The following is a 26,518-nucleotide window of genomic DNA, read 5'->3' as shown; positions in this document are numbered from 1 at the left end:
TTCATAACACTCCGAAACTTCCTGAAGCAGTGTTTTGAAATCGGCCATCACTAGATAAGTCATTATTTTGCGCACCAAAAATATTCTCATCACTTTATAATATTAATATTGAACCACTGTACTCACATGAACTGATTTAAATATGTTTTTAGTACATTACTGGATCTTGAGAGAGGAAATGTCATTGCTGGCTATGCAGGCCTCACGGAGCCATCGGATTTCAACTAAAATATCTTAATTTGTGTTCCGAAGATTAACGAAGGTCTTACGGGTGTGGGACGACATGAGGGTGAGAAATTAATGACAGAAGTTTCATTTTTGGGTGAACTAACCCTTTAAGCAACATTCCACAATATGCTCAAAATTATAAAATAAAAACATCTTGTTACAACGCAGTCCAAATGGACACACAAAAAGATTATTTAATTACTTATTAACCAACAGCTTTTTAAATAAATTTTACTTGACAACTACAGTTTGGAATGTAATAAGGCACTTAAGGCTCTGCAAACTAAGTTTCAACATTTCTCTGTGCCTCATAGCAACAAGTCTCAAGGGTGCTTCTGCAACCAGCCAAGACAGTACAAGCTGTTCCCAACCCTTTGGCAATCTAAACCGTCAAAACAACTTAGCTTTTGAGATCTGTTTCTGTCTACGGAGGATTTATTCATCCAATCGTTGTAAACTATAAGTGATCTTAGGCATTATACATTAGTATTAGTCATGACTTGCATGTTGAATAAACCCTGTCATCTAAAACATTGAAGATGACCTATTATACCTTTTACAAAGTCTTTATTTTGTTTTCAGGGTCTACTAGAATAGGTTCTCATACTTGAATGTTCAAAAAACACGTTATTTCACATATTTGACATTGTTGCAGCACCACTCTTCCCAGTCAGTAATGCTTTGTCTGAATGATCGGCTGGATCGGTGTATTGTGATTGCTCAACCACTTCATGCCTGTTTCGGAAATGTCACACCCCTTACCAGAACCGCAAGTTTCAGCACACTATTAATCCAACTCAACCATAAAAAATTAATTAACCACAAAAATTCATTAAAATGAGGACTATTGTGACATGTACGTTAACAGAAAAAAACTCAAGACTACAATGTTTCTGTCAGTTGTGCTTTGTAACTTTGCAGACCTTTTTCACTCTCAAACAGCAACATTACACATGAAATAAAGCTGAAAATGTTTTTAAAAAAACATAATAGGTCCTTATTAAGACATGCAAACTAATCATTGTCTCTATTCTCTGTGCCAGAGCTCTTGCGTCGTCTTTTGGAGGGCGGCACTAGATGTGCAGGTAGCTCACGAGGGAGCCCGAAGCCCTCCAACTTCACCTCAATGAGATGACCGGCCAAAGCAAACTCCTCATCGTCTAACATGCCATCACAGTCCACATCTGCGAGCTTCCAGATTCGTCCCAGAACTGAGCTGGGCAGATGAGTGCTCATCATCCACTTCTTCACTTTAGTCCCACTCAGCTTTCCCTCATGAGGCGAGAGGTTGTAAAAGATCTCATCAAACTTTGGTTTGTCTTTCGATATCACCCATCCTTCTTCCGAGACCTGATCGCTTTCTCCATTGGATCCAGAGTGATGAAATGGGTTCCCCACAATAAAAGGGCTGCTGTGAGACCCTAGAAAAGGTCCTCCTTGCACCAAAAGTTGGTCATCTGCTGCCTCTTCTTCTTCTTGGCGTAGAAGAGGCATCAGCTTGGCAATGTCAGTGTTTAGGAGCTCATCCAACCCAGCTAAGAGCTTAGGCTTGAGGCCTTTAAACTTGAAGTCGTGACTCATGAGTCGCTCCTGTGTGTGATGTGAGGGTAAAACTGCTTATCAGACAGATATCATATGCTGTATTGTAACTTACTTTTAACTCTTATGCTTATAGAAGCAGCAGAAAATACATTTCATAATGGGCATGCTTGATTATAAAGTATTTGAACAGTTAAACACCTGCATCTTGGCGCAATCTGGAAAGTCTCCAGGTGAAATCTGATACCTCTGTTGAGTTCTTGAGTAGATGATGGGAAGGTCATAGATTAGATCTCTCTTCTTTTTTTCTCTGCAGAAAACGAAAGGCATCTCTTCTTTTAGAGAGCTAATGATATAAGCATGGGCCTGTGGGTGAAGAAAGGAAATAAGAAGACACATTAAAGTTTTAGTAGGACTACATCAACTGACCGCAACAAAACAAGCAGGTAGATGTGTTCAATCTCAGCAACTAAGGCCCTGTTGGTATTAAGAAGCATTTTCGTCAATCCGATCACAAGTGGACGACACTAAATACAGGTGTAAAACGTTTTGAGCTTGTCCACTTTCAACCACTTCCAGAGGTAGTGGAAAACGCATTCGACTGGATTGCTTTCGTAGTGAAGACGCTTATGCGGTCAACGCATTCGAACAGCCACAAAAGACCACCTATTCTCCACCTACTGAAGGTGAACGTGATTTCACCAAGTGCAACATGTCCCTGAATCATCATCTTTGTTGATCCTGGAACAATATTCCAATCAACCAATCAGATTTGAGGGAAAAGTTTACAGTTTATATACATTTTAGGCTTAGAACCAAGGTTAGGTGCTTCTACATCAGTATTCAACTATCATTCCCCTCTGATTTTAGGGATAAATTATGGGTTAGGTTAGGGGTAGGATAAGGACAAAATTTTCAGACAGGAATGTTGTTCCAGGATCAACAAAATTTGTTGACCCAGAAACATGTCTTTCATGGCAAAATCATGGTGACCGCCTACTGACCTAATGCGTAAACATTATGGGAAGCGTGCCAGACAGGATTTAAACTTTGTCTGCTGAAGACCCAAGTTTGGTTTGAAGATGAAAAATGTACCAAGCACAATGTTCTCTCACCATTCCTGATTTCTAACACACACACACTGCGTTCGGCGTGGTCTTGCGGCTATCAGAGCAGAAATGAAAGCTGCTCTTTTTCTATCTATGTAAATTGCGCAAGCTTATTTTGTCCATTAGATCGAAAGATCTGAAAAAGTCCATACATAAACCAGGTGTAAATGGGAATGTCTCCTTTATCAACTTGTGATCCAATCGACCAAAACGCATCTTAACACCAGGTTTAAACAGGGCCATAATTAGTCAAAGATTGTGTCTTGTTTCCTCAAAGATATCTTTCACACATTCTATGTGTCCTCATCTTCAAGACAATTGCTTGCAAGTCAAATGCAAGTCACATATTATGTAGTGGAGATGCAGCATAATTATTACATGGATAGTTTACGCAAAATTCTGTTATCAATTACTCACCCTCATATAGTTCCAAATCCATAAAACTTTCAGTTATCTTTAAATCAAAAATTTTAATGAAACCTGTGAGATTTCTGTCCCTCAATTGAAAAAGCATTTTGCCAAAACTTTGATGCTCAAGAATTACATAAATCCATTGTAAAAGCAATCCATTAATTGAGCAGTTTAATCCAGATCTTCTGAAGAGACACAATCACTTAATATGATGAATAATGATCATTTAATTTAGACCTTTATTCACATATACTGTACACATTGATAAACACACACCAAATTTGAGGTTTCATTCAAAATCTCAATTTGTGTTTCGAAGATGAACAAAAGTCTTGACGGTGAGTATGACAGAACTTTTATTTTTGGGTGAACAAACCCTTTAAGATGAAGCATATATTTATAAGAGCAATACATTGATTTGTACTGGTGCAACTTATTCTTTTGTGAATATAACTGACAAACTTATAGTTATAGTATACAGTATAGTTATAATAAGATGATATTTAATGGCACCATACATTTTTCCCCCAGTGTTGCTGTATTTCCTAATGAAACAGGAAGTTTGGATGCTACATATCGAAAGGTCTGTCCTATTAAGAAAGGGTTTACATCACAGCGTGATTTGCTACTTCCCATTACTAGTCAAAATAGGTTGTATGCTGGCATCATGTAACACAAATATTTTTACTTATTTTTTTCTAGAAGAGAAAGATTTTTAAATGCATAGGCCTGTGTATCTGCTCAATGACAATTTTGTCTACTTTTCTCAATACACTAACACAGATGACCTCAAAGCCAATAGACATGCATTAAAAGTTACTGAAATTTGTTATTTTATGGAACAAAATCAGTCGTGGAAAGCACAAAGGTCCTCACCCTCACAAGCCGTGCTCGTTTCACCAGATCATTGAGCTTCCTCAGTGCAGAATTTCGTGGCAGGTTCTGGATATCTGCAAAAAGGTCTGCCTCCTCTTGCTCAAACAATTTCCGATTGTCTGTCATACGCATTGGAGAGGACCAGAAGGAGCCGATGTAGACTCTCAGAACCTCTGGAGTGCAGAACACCTTACCGAGTGACCACATGAGGGCGCCGTAGACTCGCATCAGCTCCTGGGAGTCCACCATGTCGGCCTTGTTGAGCACCACTCTGAGCTTGTCCTCGTTGCCTCGCAATGCCATTATAGTGTGTGAGAACTCATCAGAGATCTCTAGTTTGTGTGCATCACACAAGAGGATGATGCGGTCGACATGCTCTGCAAACCAGCGGACAACTGCCGGAAAGTCATACCCTGAATGAAGAAAGAGATGTTGAGTTAATTTACAGGTGTTGGATCAGATATATCTTAAACTATGAGCAAATTTCATTCAGATGTGAGAGTCTCTATGCCCTACTCTGGCCCTCAATGTCCAAACCTACTGTAATCAAACATACCTGAATCAAGGTCTTCAGGTCTTACTAGAAAGCTAGATGCAGATGAGTGTGATCAGAGTGTGATTCTCTTGTCTTGTCTTGTCTTTAAAGTAAAGCACATTTACATATATTAATAATCATTTGAATCATATTGTACAGTGGAAATAGCCTGTATTAGCATGTTACTAACATGTTGTTAGCATGTTTTAACACATTGCTAGCATGAATTAGCATGTTGTTAACATGATTTACCATGTTAACATTTTATCATATTGTTAACATGAATTAACATGTTGCTAACATGACTTAGCATGTTACTAACATATTTTACCATGTAGCTAACATGAATTAACATGTTGCTACTATGTTTTAGCATGCTAACAAAAATTAACATGTTGCTAGCATGATTTAACATGTTATTACCATGTTTTAACATGAGCTAGTTGCTAGGCTTTGCTATTAATACATAATATGGTGAAATACCCTGTGAAGTCCACTTCGCAGTCCACTTACGGTTGAATGAAACGCACCTATAGTGGATGAAGCTTGAATACTCTATTAGAGTTATTGTATAAAAGTTTTGACCACCTCAATGAATACCTATGGGACATTTTGTAGTTCGATCATCCGCTTAATGAAAAGCATAAGTCAGATCTGTTTGAAAAGATAAAGCAAACCGAGTCTGACCCAAGTTTGGTATTTGTAGCTTGAAAGCTCTAGGAGGAGATAATGTTTAAATATTGGCTCAGAAGAATAATAATAATCTTAAATAGTAGATTTAAGCCAACTTAATTATGGTTTTAATAATATTTTCCCAATAAATAGGCAAGACTGGTGTCCTCCATGATTCTCGTTCTTTCCAACAACAATGAATGCAATGAGCTCGTAATTGGGAAATTTCCGATAACACATGAAGGCAGCATTACAACAGGAATTTCTTATTATTGCTGTTAATATAACTGTTGCAAATAAATATACATTTCAAAATGATTTTTTAAAATGCTTTATTTATGTGTGTGTGTGTGTGTGTGTGTGTGTGTGTTCCCTCTCTTCTTTCAACTTATAAAACTTGCTGTTTCTTATTTGGACCTTGCAAGTAGTCACTTTTACTTATACATATCACCCCCGTTCACATGACCATACAGGACAAAATTACTTCCTTAAAGGGTTATTTCACCCAAAAATTAAATTTCTGTCATTAAGTACACACCCTCATGTTGTCCCAAACCTGTAAGACCTTCATTTGTCTTTGGAACACAAATTAAGATATTAATAAAGACTTTATTCAACAAATTCGTCTGTCCCCTGTCATACTGCTATGCTATTTTCGTTGCAGAGCTTCAGTGTTTACGTCCGAATGGCGGCTCAGTATTGGCCGGCTCCTGCATTGACTATTTTATCGATGTCTTTAATACCTTTCTGGACCTTAAAAGGTGCAATGTCGTTGCTGCCTATGTGTGGATCAGATACCAGTGATGCGCGGGTTGATCCAAAATGCGGTCACCCGCGGTCACGAGTCATCCAAAAATATTTTTAATGATATTCGGGTCGCGGTCGGTCGGGTCGTTTGAAATAAAGATGCCAATTAAACCTTTGTAATTTTCAGTTTTACTTACTAAAGGTTTCAGTTTTACTTTCATGGGTATTTGTGAACATTTATTTATGGATATTGCAGCCTCAGTCTTTGGCTTAGCCTACCTGTTTTTGTTCGTCTAAAATGCGTTAATAAATACTTTATTAACATATGTGAGAGCTTCAATTGGGCATTCATGTGGCGAAATAGCCTAAGCCTACTAATATAAGTGGGAAATCCTTATTTACCTTTTGAATGTTGAGCGTTATTAACTTTTTAATAAATGCTGACGCGGGACAAAATGCCAGATTTCCCAACACGTTGAACTGAGCAATGCCATTGTAACATTTTAATAGGTTACTTTTAAACGCATATAGCTCAGTAATGTCAGTTTTATGTATTTTCTGAGAGGGGGCGGGATTTTTGTTGGGAAAGTCGGGGGAGAGACGCACACTTCGATTAGACTGGATAAACACATGCAGCATCTTAATTGTTAAGAAAATGAAACGAAATAAATGAATAAATCAAGCCTTTATTAGGCTACATAACACTAGGCTATATCATACAACATTCAGAAAAAGAACAGTTTGCGCTCTTAAGGGCTTTCACACTTTTCCAAAAGTGGGCCTTCTCTCAGTTGACCTGCTGATTAATTCTTCAAGCAGGGTCAAAACATAAACATCGCATTCATCAATAATATGCATCTAGACAGCTGAAATGGAAAATGATGGGCCGCCTCAAGAACTGCCTGCTCTTGCCGCTGCACCTCTGAGCGCACCACGTCAGGTCCTGAAACATTTCTCTCCTCCACAGGCTGGATTAATGGATATTATTGGCCAGGGAGGCTGATAGGGGGCGTATGGGAGGGGGGCGGCCACACCCCCCCGCACCCCTAGTTCTTACGTCTATGGCCCAATGACGCTACAATGAGCATTTACTACTTTTAAAAAAATGCGGGTCAGGAAGCGGGTCGGGTACAATATTTTCCTTTTTTTTTTGCGGTCCGAGTTGCGGGCGGGTTAGTTGAAAACGTCGGTCGGGTGCGGGTTGTTTATACATTGACCCGCGCATCACTGTCAGATACCCTTGGATTCCATCAAAAATATCTTTATTTGTGTTCTGAAGACAAACGAAGGTCTTACGGGTTTGGAACGACATGAGGGTGAGTACTTAATGACAGAAATTTCATTTTTGGGTGAACTAACCCTTTAAAAGTGACTCTTGCATGTACCCTTCGTTAAAAAAAATGTAGAAGGGCCCTTAGGTGAAGGGATTCAGTTGTTCAATTCCATTTGGAACAGCCCTACAAATGGTGTCCCCTACCTGAAGTGCCCTTTAAGGGCACAAAAACGCCTTACACGCTAAAAAGATGCTGGATTGTTTCAAGTTTGGGTCAAATATGGACAAAAAAAAAAAAAAAAAACATTTAAACCAACTGTTGGGTTTGTCCATATTTGATCCACCCATGGGTTGAAACAACCCAGCATTTTTTAGAGTGTATAATTCGCCCCTATATTCTCACATAATGTGCAACAAAGAGCATTGCACTCTTCTGAGGGCGACATCAGTGAGAAGAAATTCACCTCTTTACTTGCATATGGAGTATATTATGATTTGCATGCAAGTCGTTTTATTCCTTCATTGGTTGCTTGGAGCACTGTTTATGACACTTCGTACCTCTACTCATTTTGCGTTTGGCCACAGACAGGATCCCTGGGGTGTCAATGATGCTGATACTCTCTAGGACTCGGTTGGGTAGATGTACACACTGGAATCTGAGAAACAGCAGATGAACATTACTTCATTCCAGCTGGGCTAATTCAGTATCTTTCAAATTTACGGAACATGGGAAAAACATCTACAGATGCTCCCTCAAAGGGATGCAGTCAGCTTAAGCCAAATAATGATGCATTAGCTTGTTTTATATCCCTATGTCCACCCTTTCACAAGAGTAATCTCTGTTGGTGGAGAGATTTTGACTCTTTCAGTCCAAGTTCAACAGAGTTTTCCCCATGTGATTATCATTCCTTCCTTTTGCATCATTGCTTCTGTCTCACTTACCGATTGAGGAAGGTTGTTCCAAATGGGCTGAGTTTGCGGAAAGGCTTGACGGGATCTACAGTTAAAGCATTGCCATGAATAATTCCCTCAATCTCTCCATGCATTATAGCAGTGAAACTGTCAGTTGTTGGTTCCGGGCCTATTCTGCTTCCTGGATACTCTTGTTCGAGAAGATATCTGCCACACATTAAGAACACATTGCTTAAACTAGATAATAATGAATGAATATAATCCCTTAAACAGGCAATGTGCACTAGAACTCTTTTGTCTCCTGTAGGAGCCATGAGAATACTTATCATTTATCATAATTGGGTCTGTTTTGAGAATGTGGGTCACATGAATTTGTTCCAGTTTTCTGGGAATTGTTTAGTACGCCTGACCTAAATTTAACTTTATGGAAAGCAATTATATAATTGACTTGACTTGATGCTGTCCATGCTGTTATTTAGCACATTATGAAATGTTTGTATCCCCTGAGATACTAGTCCAGATGATATAAAAAGTGATTTTTTTCTAATCATTTTCCACTCTTGCCTGTTTAATGGATTTTTTTAGTTTAGCACTTATAACTATATATTGTTCTGAAGAAGGATGCAATTATTATTCACCTGATGAAAGTGGTCTTGCCTGTAGAGCACTGACCCAACACTAGTATCATGGGCTTGTTGTCGAAGTCTGCATCTTCAAGGCTTGATGAGTGGAAATCAGAGAAATCATAATACTTCTCCAGAGGGAGCAATTTTTGCCGGTAGAGGGTCTTTAAAGCCTCGTTAACTGTATAAACTTCCTTCAGACTTTTACCACCCCTGTTCTTCATTTCTTTACCAGCCATTGGGCTGTCTGAGAGCTTCAGTAGAGAGTTTTCCTATATGTATACACATAATAATACATATTAATGAATATATGATGGCTTTAATGGTTTATACACAATGAGCCATTACATTATGACCACCCCCAGCCTAGAGCAATGAGCGTGCCTGGCAACTGAACGGTGCCGCAGGTGCAGTTCACAGAGCAGTATCTATACCGAGGACTGACTTTCAGTCAGAAGAGTGTCCGGTGTCAGATTGGGTAAAGCTGCAGAGTTATCGGAGTTTGATAAAGGACCAATTGTGATGGCATGGCACCCCAGAACTTCAATCTTCTGACAAATCAACATTCCTGGTACATCACGTCGAAGGCCAAGCGTGGATATGGCGATTACCAACAGAGGCACCTGGATGCACTGTTGGGCGGACGCAGGCCAGCGGCGGTTTTCTTGGTACACTTTAGGCCCCATTATCACAATAGCAAAATCCATGCACTCATTCAGGCAACTGTGTTCCCTGCCAGTGATGGCCATTACCAACAGGATAATGCGCCATGCCACACTGCCAGAATTGTCAAAGTCCTAAAACCCAAGTACAATTCACTCTCAAAAATGCAAAAATGCTACCTTAGTGGTCCAACAGCTTGTGCCTTGACATATTTGTACCTTATTCACCCCTAAAAGGCTCATAGTAGTACCTTACACTCTTAAAAATAAATGTTTTTTATTGGCATCTATGGTTCTATGAAGAACCTTTAACATCCATTGTTCTTTATAGTGGAAAAATGTTCTTTCCATAATTAAAATTTCTAAAGTTCTGCATAATGAGAAAAATAGTTCTTGAACTGTTCTCTGAAAGGTTCTTTGGGGAAACAAATATGGTTCTTCTAAGGCATTACTGCGAAAAAAAACCTTTTTGGAAACTTTATTTTTAAGGGCACATATAACTACTTTAAGGTACTAATATGCACCTTTTAGGAGCAGATAAGGTGCAAAGTTTGTCCTTTTAATGGTACTGTCCTGGTGATACGCTAGCTATTTATTTTTATTTTATTTATCCTTTGTTTAACCAGGAGAATCCCATTGAGATATTGCCATCTCTTCTTCTAGAGAAACCTGGTCAGGACGGCAGGACATAAAGTTACACACAGAGAGACTCACAAATTAACAATGCCACAAATTACTTGTTCAAAATTAATAAATAAAATCAAAACAAGAAAAACATTTATGTGTCCTTTAAAACATTATGCAAAAGACATCTAAAAATGCTAAAAGGTGGAAGTGCTTCTAGATTAAGTACATTTTGCAATTCATTCCAAGCCCAAGGAGCATAACAAGTCTGACAGTACCCTTGAGACTTTTAGCCGAATATGTACCGCTAAAAGTACTTTTTTTCTGACAGTGTATAATAGCATAAGAATGGCTTCATAGTTTTATGGTGGTTTCAAAAAACTACTTAAGCTGTTGGTCCAAATTCATCTGCACATATTTCAATCAATGCATTGTTAACTATTAATTATTGAATGACTACGGCATATGGTACATTGTCAGGTGCATTTAACATCTTATACCGCATGCTTTCAGAAATCACATTTAACAATCAAAATGTAGATGGACTCACTTTGACAGTGCTGTAGAGCTAACAGATGTGCTCTTACTCCAGACACATCTGTACAACAGAGGGGAGTAGCCCAGTCTTTCCCAGGGCTCTCTCAGATTTGCCTGATGGGAAAAAAAGTGGAGGTCCAAGGGTGGAGTGAGACATATGAAGCATAGAGAAATGATAGTGTCATGGCATCTGGTATCTGGAGCTCATAAATGTGCTGGATGTGGATGTGGACCCCGAGCCCATGAATGAGTTGAGGGTGGAAACTGGGGGGATTATTTCCTTCATAACTGAGACATGAACATACTGTTGTCGTGTTGGATTTTGGAATGCATAAAACCACAAAAGTGCTTTTATAAACAGCAATAATTGCAGTGCTTAGACACTAATGGGAAGTAGATCTTAGTTTAAATTTGAATTACAACTATAATCTAGAAAATTATTATAATATAGTAGAATTATTTTTTTCAAGAATTCATTTTTTTTCAGTAGGGGTGTAACGATACGCTCAGGTCACGATACGGTACGTATCTCGATACAGAGTTCACGATACGATACGGATCACGATATTTTGAACAAAATGAAACTGAAATTCAAACAAGATTTATTAAAAAATCATGAACAAATTTCAATAATTTTCCTTGTTGTACATACAAGGAAAATTATACATACAATAAAATAAATAAATATAACATTTTAATAAAAACCTTCTGTATTCAAATTAACAGTTGAATAGGGCTGTCTGTCACTGAAAAAAAATGTTAAATTTAACATGAACTTAGAATTATGAATAGGGCCGTTCACATATCGCGTCTAAAAACGCGTGGAAGGCGCGGCCGCACCGCTTCTCCTTCTTTCCAAAGCGCTTGCGCTCCTGTGGCGTCGGTCGTTGCTATGCAACCATGAACTGAGCTCTCCAAGAGGATCAGGATGTTTCTGCAAAGGATAAATGATTTCTAGCCCTTGCATTAGTTTTACTACGAGATATATTGATGGAGATAAGATATAAAAACCACCATGTACAGCTATGATCAGCTGTTCGGCTGAGCTTTTGATGTTTTGTTACGGAAAGGCCATAGCTGATCGGTTGATTCTTGTCACACGACCTGCGGTGCGCTTGCGGCATTCTGAGAAGTTGAGAATTGCATGCGCGTCGCGACCGCGTTGATCCCATTATGAGCGCGCCTGCCGCCCGGCTACATTTGAAAATAATAACTGACTTGCACGCGGAAAAGACGCAATATGTGAACGGCCCCTAACTTAAAGCAAAGCATCGCAAGCGTCTTTTGCTTTTCTGTGAGCACAGCTGTTGCTGTGCACTGCGGTGAAAGAAAGCCACGACTTTTCTCACGCGACCATGCAAGAGACTGACATGAGAAACGTTTAAACCTGCTTGCAAGATTCAATGTGTGCCCGAAACACTTACTGAACTAGAGAGCTGATTGAGACACACCATCTACGATAAATCGTTACACCCCTAATACTTATAGTAATTTAAAAATGTGGTAGCATTGGATCTGGACAGGAAGGATAACTCTGCGAGTTGGAAGGGGTGTGTCGCGATTCTGCCTTCTCACATCGCGATACAGGTTCGTGGACCTGCGTATCGCGATTTCGGTTTCATATCGCATATCGTTACAGCCCTATTTTTCAGTGATGGTTACAACCAGTGTTGGCGAAGGTTGCTTTAAAAAGTAATGCGTTACTTCCTAAAAAAGTAAATAATTGTGTTATATAGTGACCTTTTTATGGAAAGTGATGCATTACATTACTTTTGCATTACTTTTTCTCACCTGGGCTGGGCTTGCTTGTGTGTTAAAAAATAATAATGAAAATATAAAAGTTCTATTTTTGGCAAATGTAAAGTTCCTTTTGCACCAAAAGTGAAATGATCATTTCACTTTTCACACCAAAAGATGATCCAGCACACACAATGCCTCTGCACTACTCCAAATTTCTCCCAACATGGGGACAAGAGAGGTGTCACTCAATAAATGGGAAAACAAAGTAACTTGGATTACTTATTTGAAAAAGTAACTCAATTTTGTTGTAAATTTAAAAGTAATGCTACTTAACTAGTTATTAAATCAAGTATTCTGATTACGTAACGTGTGTTATTGTAATTTTACCCCGACACTGGTCACAACTGAAGTTAATTGACATATGTTCAGTTTACACCAATTAAATTATTCATATTAAAAATAGGAAATAAATAAATAAGAAGAATACTAAGCCATATCTGAAAATCTTACCTGTTTAGGACCAGTTGATTTTCTTTGCAACTTACTTCTTTCTTTAAAATGCACAAATTAAAAGCATTCAGCTTTCCTTTTCTGCATTATATTTGTAGGTTTTAGCAGGTGGTGCTGAGCAGCAGAGGTCTTATTGTCTGCAGAGATCCAGTGTTGGAAAAGAACAAATGTCCTCCTCTCCAGTCTGAAATGGCAAAGTTGTCAACATCATCAATGTTTTTCCACGCCTGTTCAGCACTAGTGCGTCCCTCTGGTTCTTTCTTCTTATGTTACATGACAGAAATGACAAGGGAGAGGTCTGAGTAAACATGCCTACATAATTATTTTAACTAGACCATCCTTAGTTATGTGTTCACTGATGGAGCAAATTACATGCAGGCAATATGCCTCTTAACTAATTTAATATTAAAAGATTGTAAACAGTTCTCTCAACAGCTCAACATACTTTAATATAATATCTCCACTTATCCTTTACAAAATAAAGTTGCTTTGAGATCTATAATTTAACATTGAACTGTGTGAATCAATGCTAAGTTCAAAAAGTGTTGTTATAATCTACTGCACCCCAACCATAGCCACAAGACATAAACAATGCGTGTTAAATTGATATTAGTTAGAAAAAAAAAACAGCTTTGCCTACCTTTTCTGTGTAAACTGAACAACTCTAAAGTGTGTATATATATATATATATATATATATATATATATATATATATATATATATATATATATATATATCTCCCATCCCTAATCGCGTCTGGTTAGGTTAGGACACGGTATAAATTGTTCAAAAGTTGTATTACTATCCTGATGTTCATAAATTCATTATTCATATGACATCAGAATTGTTATATGGCCATTTATGAGGGGCACATGATTCATACCTTTGTTGGTAAAAGTGAATATATCTCGGTGAGGGTTATTTAACAGTGGGAAAACATAACATATGCCACTAGATGGCGACAAGTGAGTGTCTTTTGAGTGCCTTTTTGACATTTAGGGTGCTTTCACACCTGCCTCATTTAGTTCGGTTGAATCGTACCAGAGTTCGTTTGCCCCTTTGGTGCGGTTCGTTTGGGCAGGTGGGAAAGCAGCAATCGCACTCGGGTGCGCACCAAAAGCGGACCAAACAAGCGTACCGAGACCTGCTTGAAGAGGTGGTCTCGGTACGCTTTCAAACGAACTCTGGAGCGGTTCGCTTGAGATGTGAAAGCAATCCGACCCAGTTAACGGACCAACGAACCAAATGATGTCATAATTCATAACGGGAAATTTGATATAAAAAGCGGTAGTGTCTGATTCTGTGAGTGAGCACATTATTTACCATAGCTGAAAACCAACGAGCGCCTCTGTTGTGTATTTGCACTTCTCCGTGCGAGAATGCTGTCCCGACAAAGCCTTTCCCCGCTCTGCTTCATTATAAAATGTATATGGTCTCTCTCGACACACTGACAACAGTTCGCCTACTACTAGACAGCGCTGGGAAACCAGAGACGGACCGAGAGAGAAAGAGAGAGAGGGCGTTTGAATTTGCCGCAGCATTAATATATGTAGTATAATTTAAAAGCGGGAAAGACGGCTACATTTATAAAGTGTTTGCGTGTGTCTCGACAGTTACAAATAAAGCCACAATAAACTCATGGAGCGAACTTGTCAATCATTATTTTGATGCATGACGCAGAGAAAATTCTGACCAATAAGAGGACAGTTTTACTCGCATGTGACTTGCCTAACGCATTTTGGTACGCTTTGAAATGTTGCTATGTGAAAGCGAACCGAACCAAGAAAAAAAAGCAACATTGTAACAAATTTAGTCCCTGTTTCGGAAAAAAACAAGCGATCCATAGGTGTGAAAACACCCTTAATACCAAGGATTTATTTGATCAAAAATACAGTAATATAAACTGTAATATTGTAAAATGTTGTCAAAATTTAACAAATTTTTAACAAAACTCTACACACAAAACCACAAAGCATGCACACAACATGCAAAACATCACACATTTTATAATGACACTTTTGGCTTATTAGAGCTGCTTCACAGATGAAATGAACTAATTTAATAACCGATGATCTTTACAATGGAACTGAATCAACACTGAACTGACTTCAGTTTTCGTTTATAGATGCTGTACAGCAGACATGAACTTGTTCACATCATTAAATTATTTTCCTGTTAACACTGTAAAGCTGCTTTGACACAATCTGTATTGTATAAAGCGCTTTATAAATGAAGGTGACTTGATGGTCTTCTTTTAATATGGCGAGTGCTAAATGTTTAAAAGGTCTAGAGGTTGTTGTAAATTCATTCATTATTCATATGACATAAGAATCGTTATATGGGCATTCATGAGGGGCACATGGGTGAGGGTTATTTAACACAGTTAAAAAACAAAATTATGCCACTAGATGGCGACAAGTGAGTGTCTTTTGAGTGGCTTTTTGGCATTTAATACCAAGGATGCATTTATTTGATCAAAAATACAGTAAAACAGTTATATTGTAAAATGTTGTCACAATTTAAAATACTTTTTTTCTACTTTAAAATACTTTGAAACGTAATTTATTCCTGTCATGGCGAAAATTGGAAAACAATTATGCCACTAGATGGCGACAAGTGAGTGTCTTTTGTGTCTTATTTAGGATTTTTTTGTTTTGTTTTTTAAAAAATTGTTTAAACACATTTTCTGAAACAACAGCTACTTTTCTCAAAAATCTACACACATAATCACACATTTTATAATGACATTATTGACTTAGAGCTGCTTTATAGATGAAATGCACTAATTTAATAACTGATGATCTTTACTACGGAACTGAATCAACACTGAACTGACTTCAGATGAACAATGACAGTTTTCGTTTAGAGATGCTGCACAGCCGACATGAACTTGTTCACATCATTAAATCATTTTCCTGTTATCACTGTAAAGCTGCTTTGAAATCTGTATTGTATAAAGCGCTTTATGAAGGGGATTTGACTCAAATAATGACATGATATATAATGACTAGTGTTGTCACGGTACCAAAATTCCAGTAGTCGGTACCGATACCATGAAAATTTTACGGTTCTCTGTACCAATTTCGGTACCACGGTAAAATCTATTGGAACTATTTTACTATTTTATATAGCCTATTTTAAAAACATTAAATATGATTTGGAGTGTGTGTGTTTGTGTGTGTGTATATAGGCTACCTCAATGAAATAAATTTTGAAATATATAAAAAAAAATAATAATAATAATTAAATGCTCAAACATCCATTGTGTACTGTTGAAAAAACCAGCATATGCTGGTAAGGTAGGTTTTGAAGCTGTATGCTGGTCAAATGCTGGTCCTAAACTGGTCCTGCTGGTCCATACTAGTCCTAAGCTGGTCCTGGACCAGCATAAACCAGCTCAAACCAGCATACCAGCTTCAAAACCTACTTTACCAGCATATGCTCGTTTTTTCAACAGGGGTAACAGACGTGCGTGTTTATTTTAGCTATTCCGTCAGAGAAACAACACACTACAGCCTGTAAAACTATGAAATAAATATCGGTAAATAATAGTAACCTAAATAATAAGAAAGTTAAATATTATTTCAAAAAGCATTCGTTTTTTATTTCCACACAAAGACGCGTCATATATAGCCAAAGTCCCGTTATTACTTTGATATAGCCGCTTTGCGCTTTGAGAGGGATGTGGGACACGAGCAGGAAAGAGACCATTTCTCTTTAATAATATCTACACGTTATCTCCTGATGTTACAAACAACTGACACTTGTTGTAAAAGGTCTGAAGAGCGAGTTTTATCCTCCGCAGGGGCAAGACATTCAGGCTATGTTTGATTTAGCGCTGACAGAGAAAACGAAAGTAAAAATCACCAGTGTATGAAACGCGATATACAAATAAACTTGACGCGCCTTATAAAGTCTAATAACAAGCATAAACTCTGTTAAATAGAAACTGACGTGCAAGCAAAAAGGTTTCTGTCCCACGGTGTTTTTTCTACTTTAACACCGTAAATAATGCGAATAGCCTATAATAGGCCTAAATGCGAACGAAAGAAACGGTATAATCCCCTGCGTGAGTGAAGATTTGGGAAAAGAAACAGATTCCATGTTCAGTGGAATAACTAATGGAATATTGTTAAATTCTCTGCTAATCAGGTGACCAGATCGCGATTCGGAAAACAGAATACGAAGTTTAAATGTATGGACTCACGCGCCTCTCTTATTCGGCATTAACCAAAATGTTTCCATGGCTGCGACGTCACATTTAATTGCTAACCTATTATTTCTTCTGTAAACAAAGCTTTGTGCTTCACTCGTGTCATATTCAAGTAAATACTAGCACACGCACAGCCCTATCAGTGGGTACCGAATATACCCGGATTCTCGGTACTACCGGTACTACTGAAATGCTGGTATCGTCACATAATATAAAAGTGAATATTTCTCGGTGAGGGTTATTTTTAACACAGTGGGAAAACATATATGCCACTAGATGGCGACAAGTGAGTGTCTTTTTGACATTTAATACAGAGGATGCATTTTAAAATACTTTAAAACATATTTATTTATGTGATGGCAAAACTTGGAAAACAATTACGCCACTAGATGGCGACAAGTGAGTGTCTTTTGAGTGGCTTTTTGGCATTTAATACCAAGGATGAGTTTATTTGATCAAAAATACAGTAAAACAGTTATATTGTAAAATGTTGTCACAATTTAAAATACTTTTTTTCTACTTTAAAATACTTTGAAACGTAATTTATTCCTGTCATGGCGAAAATTGGAAAACAATTATGCCACTAGATGGCGACAAGTGAGTGTCTTTTGTGTCTTATTTAGGATTTTTTTGTTTTGTTTTTTAAAAAATTGTTTAAACACATTTTCTGAAACAACAGCTACTTTTCTCAATAATCTACACACATAATCACACATTTTATAATGACATTATTGACTTAGAGCTGCTTCATAGATGAAATGCACTAATTTAATAACTGATGATCTTTACAACGGAACTGAATCAAAACTGAACTGACTTCAGATGAACAATGACAGTTTTCGTTTAGAGATGCTGCACAGCCGACATGAACTTGTTCACATCATTAAATCATTTTCCTGTTAACACTGTAAAGCTGCTTTGAAATCTGTATTGTTTAAAGCGCTTTATGAAGGGGATTTGACTCAAATAATGACATGATATATAATGACAGGTCTTTAACATGTTTAGTGCTAAATGCTGAAAAGGGTTCAAGGCCGTTGCATGAATTTGTATGACATCAGAATCGTTATATGGCCATTCGTGAGGGGCACATGATCTTTGTTGGTATAAGTGAATATTTCTCGGTGAGGGTTATTTTTAACACAGTGGGAAAACCCCCCCCAAAAAAATATATGCCACTAGATGGCGACAAGTGAGTGTCTTTTTGACATTTAATACAGAGGATGCATTTATTTGACCAAAATACTTTTCTATTTTAAAATACTTTAAAACATAATTTATTTTTGTGATGGCAAAACTTGGAAAACAATTACGCCACTAGATGGTGACAAGTGAGTGTCTTTTGAGTTTTTATTTACAGTTTTTTAAAATTGCTCACAATTTCTGAAACTGGCTCCTTGTCTCAAAACACATAAAATACAATAAAATACAGTAATAGTGTGAAATATTAATACAATTTAAAGTAAAAAGTTTTCTATTTGAATATATTTTAAAATGTAATTTATTCCTGTGATCAAAGCTGAATTTTCAGCATCATTACTCCAGTCAGTGTCACACGATCCTTCAGAAATCACCCAGATATGCTGATTTGCTGCACTGGAAACTTTTTTTTTTATTATTAATGTTGAAAACAGTTGTGCTGCTTCATAAATTTGTGGAAACCATCATACGCTTTTTCAGGATTCTTTGATTAATAGAACATTTATTTTACATAAGCATTTATTTGAAATAGACTTTTTTCAGAGCCTGAAATACATGTCTGACATTGAGAGAGAATAGCTCTCTTAAATGCTTCATATTGAGGGGATTTATTCACTCTCAGGTCACTCTGACTACATATTTCTCCGTGATTTTACAGATCAGTTTGTTGCGCATAACCTGCATTGACCTTGACGTCAGATCAAATAATTCTAGTAGCCGTTCTGAGTTTTGTGTGTTTCTTAGACTCCAAGCATTTCACAGTGTTTCTCGGTTGCTCTGAAAGGAGAGTTTCCTGGTCTCTGAGCCTTTTGTGCTCTTCCAGCGAGGAAAGTGACTGTAAATCATAGTGATGTAACCCTGTAAACCTCTACAAACCAGGGTATTTTCAAACCAGCAGTTCTGTGTAGGTTTGCAGTTGTGTTCTCTGAGCTGTAGTCCATATGGCTAAGAAGCCCGTCTCTACTAGCTGAAATAGGGCGTCTCGGTGTGACGCAGTGACGCTCTTTGTCACGTGTCCCGTACCCTCCCCCGCAGACAGCGCAGACCCTTCCCCGTTGGCTCTTGTGCTCTTCTGCGAGGAAGGTGTTGGCCCTTTGGCCCCTGGGAGGGTCTGCGCTGTCTGCGGGGGAGGGTGCGTTACACAAGACAAAGAGCGTCACTGCGTCACACCGAGGTGTCCAATCACAGCTAGTAGAGACAGGCTTCTTTTGCATATGGTCTGGATTATACTACGGTAAACCTACACAAAGCTGCTGGTTTGAAAATATCCTGTTTTTTAAATGTTTACATGCTTACGTCACCATGATTTACAGTCACATTTGAAGTAAGTGAGTAGAATAAGTGGTTTATTCACTTACCACCACTGAAATACATACCTGGGGGTCCTCGGTATATATAGTTGTCGTCGAATCTCTCAGTTCGTGCTCGCTTCGGCAGCACATATACTAAAATTGGAACGATACAGAGAAGATTAGCATGGCCCCTGCGCAAGGATGACACGCAAATTCGTGAAGCGTTCCTTATTGATATTTTGGGTTATTAATTATGATTTTACTGTAATTTTTCATATTTTATACTGTACAGAGTGAAAAGCCTGTTTTTAGGGTGCAGTACGCGGCCTGAACGCCAGAGCGCAGCACTGCACTGCAGCCTCGCGCTAGAGCGAGTCACTGCAGTTTAACATCTTCAACTCGGGTTTAAAGAAGTTACAGGAACAGAAATATTTTGTTTCCAAGCTAAAAATGTTGTAAGTATTCGCAATGATTATATTTAGCATCCTAATGTTTCCTCAGACGATTTAATTTACCGTATTTTAATCTGACAACGGTTAATGTATTAGCATCGTCAATGATAACTCTGAATCTTCGTTTTCTTCGACTCAAACCAGCAGATATCGACACGAATTTAATGAAATATGATTATTTGGAATAAATACTAATGTATAAAATAATTTAAATTCACTTACCATAGCGTGTCTGACAAACTTGCGTCGTTTTCCTTGGCCTGCGTTTTTCTGTTGTACCTGAAAACGCGAAAACGATCATTAGAAACAATAAATGTGTAACTTATGTTAATATCCAAACACCACAAACAAAACTTACCAAACGGTGTTAACTAAATAAATGTTATTGAATGATTTTGCTTCCTACTGAATGCCCTTCGCTTCATTCAAGAGCAAAACTTTTCTCCTCTCGATCATCATCTGATCAGACTGTAAACATATCTTGAGATTCAGTGTTAAAAACAAAGTTATGCCAGATTTGAGAGGTTGTCTATCTTGTTGTGTATTGCAAAACTAAACTGAAGTAGATACAGATGCAAATACGACTGGATCATATCATTGTATTTCTCTAAACGTCTGTTTAAACATCCATGACTATTTTCTAACATTTTTAGAGTATTGTGAGTGAAAAGAAAACAAAAACACATACAGGTTAATATTTCTGAGACTAAAATTTTTTTAAAAATGCCTGTGTTTGCAGATTTTTTTCCTGTTGGATCAATATTTACGAACAATTATTACTAGTTTTAATATATACTTTTATTAAAAAAGCAAACTAATCACCATCATTCTCGTGTTTGTGTCATATGTGGCAAATTCAGGAGAATTAGAACCAAATATTTACACCAAAATAGCTGAAATCATCATTTGTACAGCCACTACAAAAAGGACAAGAAAGACAACAGGGAACGCTAATAGACTAAAGACTAATAAAATAAAATAAAAAATAAAAAAATTCTTCCTGAAATACTTTTATTGCTTTTCTATAGCATTAAACCTCAAATGTCAAAAAGACATTGGTTTGGTTTCTTCTTTAAATAAAAATAATAAAAACATGCATGGTATTATAATGTTATACTAAACCCTTAAGATAACCTGTAGAAAATAAAAAAAGTATTAAGCACAGAATAATGTGAGTAGACTTTTTTTTTGTAATTGCGCCTTTGAACGATACATAATTGTGGCATCCGTAATTGTAATCATGATTACAAATTCGATTAATTGTGCAGCCCTACTTAACATAATCATATTTAAAAGAATTCAACCACAGATTTAGAAATATATCACCACCTGAGACTAGATTGACAAAATCTCAGTCACAGTCTTAATGAAATGTTATAGTCATGTAACAACCCTCTACGCAAACCTTGGCAATAGAATCGCCATTAAATTTTTTAGTTTACTTGCCAGACTGATATACTATTTTATTTGTGTATATATCTATATACAGTTGATCTTGAAAGTTTACACACCCCTTGCAGAATCTGAAAAAATGTTAATTGTTTTAACAAAATAAGAAGGATCATAAAAATTGCAGGTTATTTTTTATTTAGTACTGTCCTGAATAAACTATTTCACATAACAGTTGTTTACATAATGTCCACAAGACAAAAAAATAGCTGAATTTATAAAAAAAATGACCTTGTTCAAAAGTTTACATACCCTTGATTCTTAATATTGTGTGTGTGTGTGGTTACCTGGATGATCCATGACTGTTTTTTGTTAGTCCTGAGCAGTTAAACTGAGCTCTGTTCTTCAGAAAAATCCTCCAGGTCCCTTTCCAGCAGTGACTGTATGATTTTGAGATCCTTCTTTTCACACTGAGGACGACTGAGGGACTCAAACACAACTGTTACAAAAGTTGCAAACATTCACTGACGCTCCAGAAGGAAACACGATGCATTAAGAGCCGGGGGTGAAAACTTTTTGAATTGGATGAACAGGATAAATAGTACTTTTTTTGTCTTCTGGGAAACATGTAAGCATGTAGCTTCCGAAGGGCAGTACTAAATTAAAAAAATATGATCTTTAAACAAAATAAGAAAAATTTGCACACCCTGTTCTTGTTCAGAAGTTTACATCCCTGACTCTTAATGCATCGTGTTTCCTTCTGGAGCATCAGTGAATGTTTGAACCTTTTTTAATAGTTGAGTTTGAGTCCCTCACTGTGAAAAGACGGATCTCAAAATCATTCAGTCACTGCTGGAAAGGGTTCAAATATGCAAAAAATGCTGGAAAATCAAAGATTATGCAGGACCTGGAGGATTTTTCTGAAGAACAGAGCTCAGTTTAACTGCTCAGGACAAACAAGAGACTCATGAACAACCATCACAAAACAAACAGTCGTGGATTATCCAGGTAACCACACACAGTATAGGGTATGTTAACTTTGAACAGGGTCATTTTTATAAATTCAGCTATTTTTTTGTCTTGTGGACTTTATATAAACAACATGCAATTTTTATGATCCTTCTTATTTTGTTAAAATGATTAACATTTTTGCAGATTCTGCAAGGAGTGTGTAAACTTTTGTGCTCAACTGTATATATTCCACCAAATCAACTTATCTTTGTAAAATGGCACAGCTTTTTAAATATCTGAACATACACTCTTAACATCTGTCAATCAAGAATTATATTTTGATATTATGATAATCAAGCACTATTTAATTATAGAACTTTATTAATTAAAACTAAAACTTGGTAATCATGTATGAATGCATATTTGTCATTTTAACTGAACTTAGGACTGATGGTGCTTGAGATACTGTTGGTCATTCAGTGTTTGTTTAAAAAAATATAATAGTAATAGATGATAGTAATTATTATTAAGAGATAACACTACTACCAATCTACTACTAATAACAAAATACAACTCACTATGCTGCGTTCACACCGAACGCGTCTGGGGCGTCTGATTTACATGTTAAGTCAATGTAAACGCGCGTCTAGACGTCCTGCGGCGCGAATCAAGCGTCTAGTGCGGCGTGGATCGGCCGTTGACGTGCAAATGGCGCGGCGTGCATTGAGCGTTCACGCGTCTGACGCCCGAGTTGAAAAATCTGAACTTTGGCGAATATTCGCGGCGCGTTAACCAATCAGGATTGATTAGCTGCTGGGTTTATGAATATTAATCACGTTGTCAGCGTTCGCTCGAACTGATTTGCTAAAAAATCAAAACAGGGAAGGTAATAAACGAGCGCCAGCCAATGAGATTACCGTTTTCGCATAAGTTCCGCCCACTACCGGCATCTCTTCTGCATGTTCTTAAAAGCTGAATAATTCCAAATTAACTCACTTGTTTTAAGTAGAAAATACAATAAAAAAATATCGTTTACATGCAGCGCGTCGATTCTGCGTGGTAGTGTCGCTCTCTCCCCCTCTCTCATTGCTTATGTGTGAGAAACACAGCGCTCTCAGCAAAGTGCGCCTCACACTAGACTAGAGTTTGCTGAGCGTCAGTACAGGTCCGCTGTGCATCCCTTGACCTTGAACTGAAATAGTACAGAGAGCGAAACTCTCAAGCGCTCAGAATGTTTAGCGAGTGAAAATATATTTATGCTGAACTAATACTTAGCCTCAACACATACACACACTGGCGAGCAAAATCTATCATACACCCGACGCAATGCGACGCAAGTTTTGTTGTGTGTGTGTGCAGGGTTGCCAACTTTGGGACTTTGGCTGGAGTGAGACTCTGTAAAAAATTTCAGTTTGCACGTGTGCGCGGAAAAAATGTTTGGTAACCCTAATTTTAAAAATCAATGTCAGTCCATGTTTACTTAGTATAAACCCTGATTTAGGCACAAAAAAACTATAATGGAAACGCTTTTTCAAAATGTACAATTAATTTATTGAATGCACTATAAAAAAATAAAGATAAAGGTGAACAATATAAAGGTGATTAAATAACATGTAAAACAACAACATCAGAACAATAAGAAATATCAAAACAAAAGGGACACATAATAGTTACTCCATTTGCCCAGAAAACCACAACACACAAGATTCACAAATTAGGTCTGTTGTATGCCACAGAAAAAAATCCACCAGCCAAGCATATTTTTTGTCACATATACATTCATTTCAGTACATTTAATTGAGATAATAAGGTTGAATACAAACATGAAAAATTTGAAATGTATAATAAAAAAATAAAAAATAAAAAAAAATATATATATATATAATAATAAAATAATAATAATAATAATAATAAAGAATGAGAAAACTCATTTTCTCGAGAAAATACCGGTCATGGTGTGTAAAGCAGAAGCAGCCTGGCCAGCGACGGAGTGTGCACGATCCGGGAGTGCTGAAGACGTTCTGCGCGGCTTTGATGGGTGCGCGGCCACAAATGGGCGGCGACCGCTTCTCCCAGTGGCAGGAGCTTCACATATCCTTTTTCCTCAAAGCCGTCAACAAATAGAGCGTTAACTGTACGTACACACCGCCGCCGACTTGAGCTGCAAAGAAGTTCTGGTCGCTTTGTCAAAAACGCTTGTCAAAAAGTACGGGGAAACTTGACGCTTTGGCCGCTCTGAATATGGAGTGCGCGCGCGCGGCCGGGGCTCTCTCTCTTTCTCTGCTCATGCGCGCTGAAAATTTAATATTTTGGTATGAACATTAACCCGCCAGTGTGTCGGATAGCCTTTTGATATTTACTCGCCATACGGAAAATCTACCCGCATTTGGCGCTTGGCGGGAGTTAATTTCGGACCCTACATGAGACTATTTTTATTGAGCACTTTAGCTAGCCCACATCATAACGCACGTCAGACAACATTTGCAACTATAGTTGAAGTCTGTAACTTAGTCTCGGCACACAGACTGATTAGGCAAGGCTAAATCTGTAGTGACAAGGCTCACCATTTTATTATTTGCTTAACGTTACCTTGATTGTCTTCCAAACTTTCACACGTGCCGACTCCGAACCGCTCCGAACCCTCTCTGAACTTCTCACACTCAACTGACGTATCAGGTGCAAGGTTTTCAGCCAATCAACGATCAGAGAATACTGCAGTGATAACGTTGCGTGAGAGCGTGAGATTGATGCTGAAAGCGTGAGTGTCACGCCAGATGCGTGAGAGTTGGCAACCCTGCAGTGTGTGTGTGTGTGTGTGTGTGTGTGTGTGTGTGTGTGTGCTAGTTATCATTTTTACGTCGCAGTTATCATTTTTTGCAGTACTGACGAATGATATCGGCTAATTATTTGAGCAATTGTGGCAATACACACATGTTTTTAAACTGAGTCGTCAGGTTGAGGGTGTCTATATTCCGCCATGTAAATAGCAATCTGCCTGGCTTTTAAAGGGAATAAGAGATGACACTCTGATTGGTTTATTTCACATTACGCCCAAAACACACCCATGACTCATTAAGAGACTAGGTACAACCCTTTTGGACCATGCATCTGGCATTAAACTAGCCAAAGTGGACCCTAAAGCCCAGAACACCCCAAGCTGACGGTCGGCTGTCGGGCAGTTTTTGTGCGTCGGCGGACTAAGTTTCCAGTGTATTCCGCACCGTCGGCTGCAGTTGGTACTCGTCGGCTTTTTTTCGGCCGATTCGACATGTTGAATCGGCGTCGGGCCGTTGGCGAGAGAGAGAACTTTGATTGGCTGTTCAGTATAGCAAACCAGAATATTCACGAGAATATAAGCAAAAATTATGAAAGCAAGCAAAGATGGCACAGACAGAAGGTTGTTCTAATTTTACGTCATGTTATCCTGAGCACACAAATATTTTCATAACATGAGTGGAGTGGAATAAAGAACACGATCAGCATGATTGATATACAAAACGGTAAGCAAGCGCTGCTTTTATGGTTTGTATACATCCCTGACAGCAACATAGTGAAGGCCCAGATCCGGCCCATATCTGGTCCGCGTGTAATCCACATGTACCAGATGTGGGCCGGATCTGGGCCACACTATTTTGCTGTCTGGGATGCAGTCTTAGTTTCGCTTTCCCATTTTGAATGACAAATATAGACAAATATATCGGCTTAAATATACAGTTATCTCCTTTATACGCAGGCGCAGAAAGTGCGTGCTAGTTGACAGTTGGCTGTAGTTCTTTCGGTGTGTTCAAGCACATTTTTTTTCCCGACGCAGCCGACGTGAGGCGAAAACACCATCGGCTTTCGTTGCTGCTAGTTGGGTTGATGTGTTCCGGCCTTAAGTGCACCTGCGCCATACGCTTCAGACCATGCAATTAGATCGATAAAATTAGGCCCTAAGAGTTTATTAGCCAATGGCTAATGATAGACATTATTTAGTCATTCTCTACTCGTATTGTAGAGGGTTGTACAGTAACCATTTTGTGG

The 26,518-nt window shown here is 37.9% G+C and overlaps 2 protein-coding genes and 1 non-coding gene across 9 annotated transcripts in view; 2 read left to right on the top strand and 1 right to left on the bottom strand.

The window, feature by feature from the left end:
- Positions 1–399: 399 nt before the first annotated feature.
- ehd2a (EH-domain containing 2a) lies at positions 400–25,202 on the bottom strand. 7 transcript variants are annotated; one of them, XM_048189634.1, is made up of 11 exons: positions 25,085–25,202; positions 20,378–20,434; positions 19,788–19,856; positions 12,999–13,182; positions 10,762–10,862; positions 8,941–9,197; positions 8,333–8,509; positions 7,949–8,046; positions 4,164–4,576; positions 1,969–2,133; positions 400–1,818 (listed from the first exon to the last, which is right to left on the bottom strand). In XM_048189634.1, exons 6-11 carry the CDS (start codon positions 9,162–9,164, stop codon positions 1,243–1,245), a joined length of 1,653 nt encoding a protein of 550 aa, XP_048045591.1. In that variant the 5' UTR covers positions 9,165–9,197; positions 10,762–10,862; positions 12,999–13,182; positions 19,788–19,856; positions 20,378–20,434; positions 25,085–25,202; the 3' UTR covers positions 400–1,242. The 7 variants fall into 7 exon arrangements, with proteins under 7 accessions (XP_048045591.1, XP_048045597.1, XP_048045593.1 ...); XM_048189640.1 differs by having other exon boundaries at positions 8,941–9,021; positions 25,085–25,201; XM_048189636.1 differs by lacking the exon at positions 25,085–25,202 and adding an exon at positions 24,443–24,990.
- LOC125268021 lies at positions 19,833–19,939 on the top strand. The gene has a single exon (XR_007184788.1). It is a non-coding gene; the product is annotated as a U6 spliceosomal RNA (small nuclear RNA).
- Positions 19,899–26,518, top strand: part of znf541 (zinc finger protein 541) — a 31,311-nt gene continuing 24,691 nt past the window's right edge. Inside the window, exon 1 of the mRNA XM_048189627.1 lies at positions 19,899–20,158. The gene's annotated coding sequence lies outside the window, so the exon portion shown is untranslated. The remainder of the gene's footprint in view (positions 20,159–26,518) is intronic.

Source organism: Megalobrama amblycephala, linkage group LG4 (assembly GCF_018812025.1).
Source record: "Megalobrama amblycephala isolate DHTTF-2021 linkage group LG4, ASM1881202v1, whole genome shotgun sequence".
Classification (NCBI taxonomy): Eukaryota; Metazoa; Chordata; class Actinopteri; order Cypriniformes; family Xenocyprididae; genus Megalobrama; species Megalobrama amblycephala.
Note: the sequence above shows the minus strand (reverse complement) of the source record. Positions and strands in the feature narration are given on the sequence as shown.